This window comes from Barbus barbus, assembly GCF_936440315.1.
Source record: "Barbus barbus genome assembly, chromosome: 8".
NCBI classification, from domain to species: domain Eukaryota; kingdom Metazoa; phylum Chordata; class Actinopteri; order Cypriniformes; family Cyprinidae; genus Barbus; species Barbus barbus.
In genome coordinates, this window is record NC_136736.1 from 22,307,625 (window position 1) to 22,319,569 (window position 11,945).

Consider the following 11,945-nt stretch of genomic DNA (forward strand, 5'->3'; position numbering starts at 1 on the left):
CTTAAGATATAAATGTAAAAATGTAATTGTAACTATATTTATCTGTAATGAGTATAAATCAATAGTAAGTTGCCAGGTAGACATTTGAATGTGAGCGCTGACATTTGTTTGAATGTAATGATTTCTTCTCTCATATAGTGAAGAGATACTCTGTCCATGAGACAGAGAGAAGTGTCTGACACAGTTTATTTAGAGTGTTTGTATCGATTAGACTCCCGTGGAAACAGCTCGGTGAAAAGGTCAAAGCACAGCACTCAGATCAAGCTGTTCTTTCTCACACTGATGTTATGCTGCTGAGCTTTTTAAGAGTGTGATGCCTGTGTGGAGCTGTCAGCACAAGACATCAGAGTTCAGGGCAAAAAGAGTTTGAATCAGTTGAGAAGTTAATATGAAAGTGTGCTTGTGAGCTTGAATCGAGGATTTCATTTGAATGCATTCAGTGAATTTGATTCTGATGTTATCAAGGCTGCATTTATTTGACCAAAAATACAGTAAAACAGCAAGATTGTGAAATATTTGTACAATTTTAAATAACTTTTTTCTATTTTAGTACTCCTGTAATTGCAAAAACTGAATTTTCAGCAGTCATTACTTTAAGTCTGTCACATGATTCTTCAGAAATCATTCTAATGTGCTGATTTGGTGTGCAAGAAACATTTCTTATTGTTATCAATGTTAAAAAGAGTTGTGCTGCTTAGTATTTTTGTGGAAACCATGATACATTATTTCAGGGTTCTTTATTAAATAAAATAGTTCAAAAGATCAGCATTTATTTGAGAAATAAATCTTTTGTAACAGTGTGGTCTTTACTGTCAATTTTTGAGCAGTTGAATGCATCCATACTGAAAAATGTCTTTCAGGAAAATGTTTCTATAAATATTTCATATTTTTATTTTATTTTATTTGTATATTGCTTTTCTGTTGATGAACTGTGACCATTGTGATTTATCGGTGTAGTCATGCTGTGTGAATGTGTGCTGTCGCCACCTGGGGGAAAAACCTCAAAATGCTTTAGTAGATGTTTGTTATTTGGGCTTCTCGCTGTAGTAGAGATGTACCATCTCTTTGTGTGGATTTAGGCTAATATTTTTCTTATGTCTTGTTTCTTCTGAGTCATATGTCATGCTCTTTGAAACAGGTATTCATTTAAGCAGAAGACGTTGTTAGGGCTTCGTTTATTTTATTCCAGCTGTGAGATGAAGAGCTTTTTTCTGTTTATGAGACAGGAAAGTGAAAATGCAACTGGTAATATTGGGTAGAAAAAGTGGTGGGAGTATATATGACAATGGATTGATCCAAAAATCTTATCGATCCTATTTATTTTTTTAAAGCAAAATAGAATTTCTTCTTTTCTTTCTTTTGATTTTGTGAGTGAAATATTTAAATATTTTTAAATCACCCCAGGAAAAATGTATTAATCATGATATTATGACCTTTTTAGAAACAAAGTTTCTGATCACTGATACAAACAGTTCTGCTTTTTTCTCTTTTTCCTCCATTTCTGTCTCTCTCTTAAACTCACAAACCCACACACACGTCGTTCACTCCTCCGCTGGTTTGGAGGATGGCTTCTGGTTATCAGTTGGAAGGCAGGCACAGAGAGACCAGTGTGTGTGGCATTGCATGACAGGCCAGGGGTCGATAGCATTACAAGGTGTGTGTGTATGGCTGCACATCCGTGTAAGAGTGTGTGTGTGTGTGTGCTTTTTGCCTGCCAGTTTCCTGTGTCTGCATTTGAATTACAAAAGCAAGGGGAGCTGGCATGAAAATAGAAAAATGTTTATCTGTTAGCCTCTCTCGGTCTTACGTATACACACACTTCTTACTGAACTGAGAAAGACAGAAGAGTAAACGGTCTGCAGCTGAGACCAGAAATGGGTCAGAGCATCCTTTATAGCATTTCTTTGCATCTTTTCATTTATGGAATATTTTGCGTGAAACAAACATGAAAATAGATCAGTTATCAGGTGTGTTGACATGGCGTTACTACACACTCTTAAATATAAAGGTTAGGAAAAGGGGTTTCACAGCGGTGGTGAAGAAGAACCATTTTGAGTTTCCCAAAGAACCTTTCAGTTGACAGCTATTGAAATAGCAGTGTTTTTCATAGTGTAATGGACATTTCCATAATCAAAAGGACATTTTTCCACTAGAAAGGTTAGTATGGATGCTAAATGTTGTTCATAGAGCCATCAATGCCTTAAGACTGTTCTTAAGATTGCACAGGGGTGGTAAGATTCCAGATAACGTGCATGAGGTTAATGTAAATGGTAACACTTTAGTATAGGGACCAACTCTCCCTATTAACTAGCTGCTTATTAGCATGCCTATTATTAACATATCGACTGTTTATTTGTACTTATAAAGCACATATTCTGCATGACCATATTCTACATCCCTAATCCTACCCAATACCTAAACTTAACAACTACCTTACTAACTATTAATAAGCAGCAAATTAAAGGTTATTGAGGCAAAGGTCATAGTTAATGGTTTGTTAATAGCAAACATTGGACCTTAAAATAAAGTGTGACCATTTAAATAGTCAAAAAACAAGACTAATTGATCCATTTCTAATAATATTATACAAAAAACATTTTGGCTATAGTATATTTCATGGGGGTGTGTAGTTCAAGTAGAATAAAATGGAAGACCATTTTAATTTATTTGTGATTTCTGAAAAATGGTTGCACAGAGGTTTTGCACACAAATGTAAGCATATGCATAGTTAGTCAATGTAAAAATAAGATTTACATAATCAGAAACACTTTCTTCCTTAACATCAGTGAAATGCCTACAAAAGTCCCACATTTAGCGAGCGAACCGTCATTGGACTATCATATACATTGTGTATGTGCAGTGGCACAGTGCAAACCTACTGCCCCACACCTCCCTTTAAAGCTCTGTTTGTAAATCACATCACAGGAAAGCAGTTGACCTACAGCAGCTCTGTCATGTCAATCAAAACACGTCTTGTTTTCTGTCCCTTGTGCAGAGAAACAACAATCAACATTTGAGCATGATACATTGTTTCTTGTGATTTTGTGTTACTGTGTATATTCTTATAGGCCACCTCTGTACGATATTAAAAATGTCTGTGCAGATAAATCCACACTAGATGTGCATTTTTAATCATAATACAGAGTTATCCAGGTCTTGTCATGGCATGCACATTTTATATAAGCTGTTGCAAGTTGGATATTATATACGGTTATATATGCTATGATGTACTACATGTGTATATCCAGTCAAATCAAAAATTATTCAGACACCAGATCTAATTTTTGATATTTTTTTTTACTACTGGGTGCAGGACACAATAGTTAATTTATGTAAGTGAGGAAAGCAAAATAAAGTAAACTGTAACATATTATAGCCAAAAAATGTTCATACAGTGAACTACCAGTAAAAGTGATGAAAATTTGGGACCAAAAATGATTGACACTTTGACCTGACCATGTTTTGCTCAAGTGTTTTTTCTTTAATTGCTAATGCAACCTTTTTACACCACAGACTGAACAAAATTAAGCATTGCTTGGTAATTGGTTGACCTAAATTGCTATTATCTAATTGTGTACTTAAATTTAACAGCTGACAGCTATTCAACCTAATTAATTTGTGAGACAGTCTAACAGACGGATAGCATTATCAAGATGAATTTGTTCTGTCATAGTTTAAGTCCAAGTTCTTGTCATATTTTATTACCATTTTATGAATAATTTTACAAATATGTTACTGTGATAATGTGAGAAATTAATTTTGGTTTGACTGTATATGAAGAGAGAGATTAGATAGATCTCTATCTCTCTCCCTTTCGCTCTCTCTTAAAAGGCATATTGTTGGAAAGTATGGTTTCTTAATGAATAATCTTTATTAATTGTCTGAGTTATGTGATTTTGGTGGAACATCATATATTGAATGCAAGTCTGGATGAAAATGGTGAATGTCTTTAAATGATTTCTCTTTACCCCCACCCCTTTCCTGTCGTTCTGGGGGGTTCTCTAGAGTTTTCTATTACGTATGCAAAATGCACCCCAAATCTCCCACCTCTCCCTAATCCACCAAGCACACAAAGACTGTTTACACTGTGTGTGCATGTTTGAATTGTGATTACACTGGAAACAGTTTGAATTTGATGTGGGTTTAAGGATTAAGGTTGTGTCCGCCTGTAGCCAAGGTGTGAAGTACTGTTGCCAGGATGCAGTGTGTGTGTGTGTGTGTGTGTGTGTGTGTGTGTGTTTTATTTGCTTAAACGTGTGATTGTGTGAGCATGAGGGCTGTTTTCTTTCAGGAGGGAAGAGAGGTGGTGTCTCCTAAAAATATTGGATGAGAAAATAATCAACAGTACAGTAATAAAATGAGAAATATTACGAAATATGAGAAGTAATTCTGTGTAAAGCACTCATTTTTGTAAATCAGCGCTCTCCAAAAGCAACACCAGCAGATGAGCTTTCAGAAAGAGGCAGTGTCTCTTTGGCCTCCCTGGAGCACTTTATGTTCTCATAGAAGCCCTGAAGCATGGTTTGAATGAGAGGGGAGAAATAGTCGAGAAGTCATGTGAGAGTGTGATTGGCTTATTACACGATGCAGTAATGCCCACCTATCATGTTTGCAACTGGTCCGTAAGTCAGCCTGAATGGGTCAAACTGTTTTGTTGTTGTAGTTTATTATACATTTAGTTTTGGTTGCTTATTGATAGGGTAAGGTAAATGCTGTTCAATTGACCCCCCTCCCCCCCAAAAATAGGCAAGTCAATTAAATCGAAGTCAGAACATGAATATTACCCTAAATGTTCTTTTTTTTGACCAAAATAATCAAATTGACTTGAGTTTGATTTAATTTGAAGGTTAATTTTTTCAGTTCAATTTTTTTGCACGGAAAAAGATGGTGCAATGTTCAGATATTTGTGTCCTCAAATGCTTTTTTGCACAAGGTCGTATGAATGTATGTGTGTGTGTGTGAGTGAGTGTGAGAGAGAGAGAGAGAGAGTGAATATGCTCTGTGACTCTTGGCCCTGAAACACAAACATATCAGAGGCCACCCTCTGCCCCGATAATCCTTTCAGATAGAGGTGATACACACACACTAAAGAGAGGTAATTAATAGTGCCACAGAGCAGCTCTTATGCACAGAGGATCGGATGAAGGAGGGGTCGCTCTGTCGCCTTTTTTTTGTTTTGTTCCCCCTGTCAGTCTTCCTTCCTTTTCCGCGACATTTGAGCACGAGTGTGATAACAGGAGCTCAAGGTCAGGGAGGGGGGCACAGGGTATGTGTGATGGAGGGAGGGTCTTCTTACACACCAATTTGCATGAAATATCAGCAAGAATGAAAAAGTGTAGAGAAAGAAAAATAGATGGATAGACGGGTGAAGGTACAGTAGAGATGAAGAAAGAGACAGAGGTTAAAGGACAAAGAGACGCATGAACCACAGAAAGATTCTGAGGTAGTAAGAAGAAAGGAGCATTAGAAATACAGAAGGAGAAAGGGAAGCTTTGGAAATAAATGAGGCCAAATGAAGAAATTGTATGTTTTCTGAGGAAAATATGAGTGCTACAGTTGTTACGTTATGTGATTGCTATAGAAAGTGGTTGTCAGTGGTTTTTAGCACATTGATGTGTAGTTGTTAGTGGGACTGGGAATGGAGAACCGGATCTACTCTTAACTGTTCTTAAGTGTCTGCATTCTTCTACAGATGTGGATGGAACATCATACTGAAATACTTAGCATGTCCTGAGTCTGCAGGAAAAATCAGTTTTAGCTTAGTTGTAATTTCAGTCTGAATTGATAATGATAGGAGAGAAACTGCAAAATAATACAAAAATAAAAAATATACGTCTTTCTTTTGAGTCAAGTGATGCTACCAGTATGGTCTAGGTGAAACAAATGACTCGAATGAGCTGATTCTTTTTAATGACTCAGTTGGAAAGACTCTGGGTTTCATCCGAGATCTGTTTGAACCAGTCTAACGACAGTGATTCACTCACTGAATCAGCAGGAGATGATTGTGACTCGCTGAGCCACAAGACATAAATTTTGTCTTTCCTAAAGCAAAATTATAGAGTGTACTGATACATTTGTGTAAGGCCTAATTATTGATTCCAATTTTTTATTATTATTTATTTTATTAAATTTTTTTAAGTGTTGCATGCAGGTGATGTATGAATGTAAATAAATTCGGTCCCACTTTATATTAGGTGGCCTTATTGTGTACTTACATTTTAATTAATCAGTTGATAATTGTCTACGTACATATTTTTACATTGTACTTATATTTTAAAAATACCTGCATGTAATTACATTTGTAATTAATTTCTGTAATTACATTTATAATTACACTGTTGACCCATCCCTTACACCTTAACCCACCCTTAAACCTACCCATAGCACCAAACCTGTCCCTAACCTTACCCGTATCCCACCTCAATAGCAGCAAAAGTGTTTTGCAATACATTGTGAACACAATAAGTACATTGTACCTATTTTTGATATAAGTATAAGGCCACCTAATGTAAAGTGGTGCTATAAATTCTCATCCCAAGTTGCTAGGTGGTTTCTTGGCTGGTTTCTAGATGCTTGCTTAGTCGCCCAGGTCAAAAGAGCATACAAGTTTCTCTATGATATTCAAGCTCTTAGCTATGGCTTAGATCCCTCCTTCAGTGTGTATGGGGTTATTTCACTCATTTTAGCATCCACCAGGCAATCACTAACGGCATATCTCTCCTCAACAAGTGGAATGATTTGGTGTCACTTGTGTCCATAGCACAATTTGCACTGAAGTTCAATACACTTGTTCAAATCAGTAACTTCTGTATTAACTTGTTTAGCAAGTATAACTAATAAACGACAGTGGATGGCAAACCTTGCATTGAGTTTGGTGGCTAGAAAGAGTGAGTGAGTGAGTGACGGAGAGAGAGAAGGGTGGGCGTCTGGGGGGTAACCGGTGGTGTCTTTGTGATGGAGATGGAGCAGTCTCCAGCGCTGAGCTGATAATGACCAACGGTTCTAATAGCATTCACCCCTCCACCCTTTAACCACTCAAGCGGGAAACGGACAGAAAGAAAGAGAGAGAGTGTGTGGAATGGAGGAAGATATGTTTAAAATATGACGTGGTGGGACCGCGTGTGTCCTGGCTTATTGAAAACGCATGTATATGAGTGTGTGTATGTCTCGACGCCCCCTTGAGGACACATTAAAAGACAATATGTGTGTAGTTTTCGGCCACGCACACACGCGCACGCAAACACGCTCGCACCAGTCGGCTTACCCTCTTTATCGTGCTGTATTTACGAAAAGCGATGGAGCGTGAAACGCCTTTGGGCTCCCCGGGACCAGATGGAGAAACACACACACATACACACACTCCAAAGGTGGCCTTATCACCAGCGCATTACTGGGATTTATTGATACCCTCGGTAATCACTCCCTTATATCACCTCAAAGAAAAGAAAAATATACAGATTATATGAATGTCTGTGAGAAAGAGTGGGAGGAGGAGACAGAGTGGATGATGGGAGAAAGAGAGTGAATGGGGGTCATCATTCACTAGCGAGATGGGAAATGTAAGTGAGGTTTATAATAACAGAACCGAGTGAAAGGGATTGAGTGAAGTCGAGGAATATAACGCAGGTAGTCGACTGACATACGCGCACACAAAGGGCACAGCTGAGGGACCGGGGTGCATTCACACACTTGACATGAGCGAAGTTGTATTCTTGTGTCTGTTTAGAGAATGTTCTGGTACTGCTTGCGCCCAGATTTGTGTCTCCCTAATTGGAGGTTTCTTGACCTTACTGCTTTAACTTGTCACATAGTAGATGCTTCTGCTACAAATGGGCATATCAACCTTTACTGTTACGAGTATAGCCTGCTACAAGATGTTTAGTAGAATGTCAAAGCTGCTCTTCTTCACACTATGAAAGCATAAAGTGACCATGGGGACTATCAAAAATGGACAGAAATGCACATTAAAGTATTATAATAGTCCATTGTTGAAAAGAGCAGCAGCAGCATTCTGTTAAAATTCTCCTTTTGTGGTCCACAGAAGATAAAAAAGCTTGTGTGGGTGTGAGAAATGTGAGTAAATAATGACAGAACGTTCATTTTTAGGTCAATTATCCCTTTAAATGAACGGTTCCCTGCCAGGGGACCGGGGCTCACTAGGGCTTCTCGAACTTTCATGGGGGCCTCAAGATGAAAGTGTTTTTAAATCCATCCCCTTGAAAATACAAAGATATACAAAGAAACCTAATATTAAAAGTGTGATTGTTCTAAAAGTTGTACTAAAGTTGTAAAACTACCAAAAAACATGTAAAGTCATTGATTTAAAAAATTGGATCTCTGAAGAACATTCAGCTCCTAAAATTTTGCCTAAAATGTCCTTTTTTATTTTTTAAGGAAATCAAGCACATCTGTAGATTAAAATACGTTTCCAAAAAATAAATAGGGCTAGGGGGCTTAAAATATCATTGAGTGTTAATGGAGGAACTGGTTCACTATTTTTCTTTTTACAGACTTTAAATGTAAGATTTTATGTTGGTGCATTTTTTTTCTCAAAGGAGGCAGTCAGACTCTGCGATGTTAGTAGTTTAGAAGTTGGTAATTAGTCTCCTTTCTAAATCCATGTCTTTTTGTTTCTTTGTAGACCACTGAGGGACCCCTCTGTAGAGCCAGTGATCCAGAGGCCTACGGGAAACCTGCCTACTGTTATAACTGCTCTAAGAAAGGACACTTCGGCCATGTAAGTGGATCAGCCTCGTCCATGGGCGTCACATAGCTGGTTGCTTTCCACAATGGATAACAACCGCAACAACGAAACAGAAAAATATTTTAAATACCACATTTCCACACACATGCTAAAAAAATAAGAATCCCTCATTGACCTCTATGTTGGTTCTTGTCACTTTCATACTGCTTTATTTGTCATACTGAAAACAAATTGTAACATTTCAGTCTGATTTTTCACAAATCTTATTCTCAGTGTACAAAACTTTTCCCATTATTTTATATTCATGCACAACATGCTAAATGAAGCACAGCTACCATTCAGAAGATTGGGATTTTTTTTTTACAAACAGTATCTTTGTATACTTATATTCAGCAAGGATGCTTGAAGTTCTTTAAAAGTGACAGTAAAGAATTTTACATTGTTACATAAAAATCTATTTTAAAACATATGCTGTTCATTTGAGCTATCTATTTATCAAAAATGTAAAAAAAATTGGAAATAAATATTAAGCAGTATATTGAGCATTTTAGAATGATTTCTGAAGGATCATTGGTCTGGAGGAATGACTGCTGAAAATTTAGCTTTGACATTACAGGAATATATTACATTTTAAATATAAGCATTAAAATGGAAACTAGTTAATAACTTTTCACAATATGTATTTTGGAATAAATATATGCAGCCTTGGTGGGCATAAGAGAGATTGTGATAGAGAGATGTGCCTTTACTGATGTCCATGATTTGAGACGTTAAAGTGTGTGTTTTCCGCAGGAATGCTCAGAGAAGAGAATGTATAACGGGACGTATCCCACCCTGCCATTTATTTCCTATTACGACACAAAGAGTGACATCCATTGCCGTGAAATTCGAGTTAAAAAGCAGGCCAGAGGTTTGTTAGTCTGTTTCTAACAAGTTGAATTGATAAAAGCTAATCATGCTTGAAACCTAAAGATCTAATGACATGTGTCTCTTTCAGAACTTAAGCAAGCCGGATTGATTTCACCTGACAGAGCTGTCATTACAAATACCCCCGTACCGCCCTGGAAGAAACAAAAAACCAGCCACAAATGGTCTCCATACAATACTCACACCAACAACCAGGACACGCCGAAGAGACGTGTCGCACACACACCCAAACACGCATACTTCAATGTCAAGCAGAACTCCGAAACACCAGGGAACCACAGTAAACACACCCCTAAGAGCAAGTTTAAACCAGAAGAGCAAAGCCAGAAGGAAGCCAAAAAGAAGAAAAAGAAAACACAATCTGAAGTTATTGTTTTAGATGAAGATGCAGACTTTCCTAGAGGTTACAAAAAGAGCCCTCACAAGACAAGAGATGTTTCATCACCTCGGAAAGCCAAAGTGAAGCCGAATAAGACCTTTGGAATGGAAAAGGACAATAAAAAGGACAAAATAACAAAAAAGAAGGAGAGGAAATGGCAAAAGAGAGAATGAAAAGCTGCAAAAGATTCTTCCATGTATCCCTCCGATGAAAACCTTTTTCTGATTAAGCAAAGAAAGGTTTGAAGGATTGTCAGGTGATTCATGGTTGGCTTTGGTCCATCTTCCAATCCGCATGGTTTTGTGTACAGTATTACGGCTTTTAGGTTGTTCTTGGAAGAAAAATTCTACGCAAATCAGACCGTCTCACCCAAATACAGTTCATTTCTCAGTGCTTGGCTGAACTATGTAATGTTATTCATATACTAATTTGACACAAAAAAGTACATAATTTTGGGAAAGATTTAATGTTTATCAAATTCGGGCATTTTAAAAGCAGGTGTCCTGCTCATACATGACAAGTGTATAGAGTTTTATTTTATGTACATGCTGACTTCTGTAACTATGTGATTAAATTAAAGTCTGTTTGTATTGATATCCTGTTTGAGATCTTTTGTTTTAACCGTTTTTTATGAATATTCAGCTTTATTTTAAGGTAAAATATGTAAAATCCCAGCTTTATATGCAATGAAAACTGATATAAGATGATTTTCTAAAAAGCATGAACACTGTCTCTGTGGCACCATAACAGCCTTCCTCTGTTTATTTTAGCATCCCACCAGCACTACCACCACCACATGATTTTGAGGGGGGGGGGGGGGGGGGGGGGCTATCAGTTTGGCCAACCAATGGCAGATGTGGGAGTGGAAACCAGTTTAAAAACATTGTTTGCAATTTTGTTTAAAAAAAAAAAAGCGAACTACAGAAATTCTGTTCTTGTCTCTTTCTGTTTTCCAGAGAGGATGTGCACTAATATTACGTTGAGAGAGTCATTCAATCATTTGCAAACTGATTCATTCAGAAATGAAACTAAACTACAGACTTTTGCTCAGAGAGGCTGTTTTGGCTTTGTTTAGAACTGATTTTGTTGGAGTATCAAAATAGATATTATGCTCATGTTAGGTTAGATAAGTTGAGCTTCTTGTTAATTGAACTCGCAACCATGCTCTTGATTTCATTTCTATTAAAAAAACTCTGTTGAAATAAAATCTCACTTTCAGACAAAAATATGTGCTCCACTTTTCTCCTCTTTCCCGTGATTATCTTCTTGGGCTCCAGGTGTTGTGTTTAGGGCTCTTCAGCTTTAAAGTAATGACAGACAGCAAACAGCTGTTTAAGTGGTTAAACCGTTGCCATTTCCTTCGCTTTCCCTATTTTTCACTTTTTAAGATCCCACATTCCTTCTCTTTATTCCATACAATTTCTCTTTTTGCTTTCATGGGTTGCGTTTTTGCTAAGAGCAATATTTGAGCTTTTAAAGAGTCCAGATTTGTTCAATTGTCCTGTGAGTGTGTGTAATGTTGTTCTGCTCTGTAGGGCCGTCTCTCTCTTTCTCTCTGTGTGTGTGTGTGCGTGTGTGTGTGTGTGTGTGTGGATAGTTATGTGAAAGTATGTGCCATCAAGTTTTTATTGCCTGAAAGGTTTTTCAACAGTAAAAGAGATTATTTCTTAAGCCAAATATAAATCCAACACCAAACATGGCAGTCCAGCCCACATGCAGAAAGAAAAATCTGATTTTGTTTTTTTTCAAGATTTGCAGACAGTATGTAAACTCAAGGGATCCCCCAGGGCTTGGCTGAGATGTGTAAGAGAGATGCAGTACGATGTGAGGGAAGGGACATGCAATCACTGAGTCACACACGATCACTCCCACTGATTTACTCTGACTAATTCCTTAGAAGTGATTAATCAGGTTTTTTACTGGTATAGTTGGCCA

General features: G+C 37.3%; 1 protein-coding gene across 1 annotated transcript in view; it reads left to right on the forward strand.

Moving 5' to 3' along the window:
- LOC306873979 (zinc finger CCHC domain-containing protein 7-like) overlaps window positions 1–11,231 on the forward strand; it is a 48,621-nt gene extending 37,390 nt beyond the window's left edge. The window contains exons 8-10 of the mRNA XM_079423621.1: window positions 8,642–8,737; window positions 9,497–9,614; window positions 9,702–11,231. Of these exons, the coding sequence (XP_079279747.1) occupies window positions 8,642–8,737; window positions 9,497–9,614; window positions 9,702–10,183 (696 nt within the window). The 3' untranslated portion in view covers window positions 10,184–11,231. The remainder of the gene's footprint in view (window positions 1–8,641; window positions 8,738–9,496; window positions 9,615–9,701) is intronic.
- The last annotated feature ends 714 nt before the right edge of the window (window positions 11,232–11,945 follow it).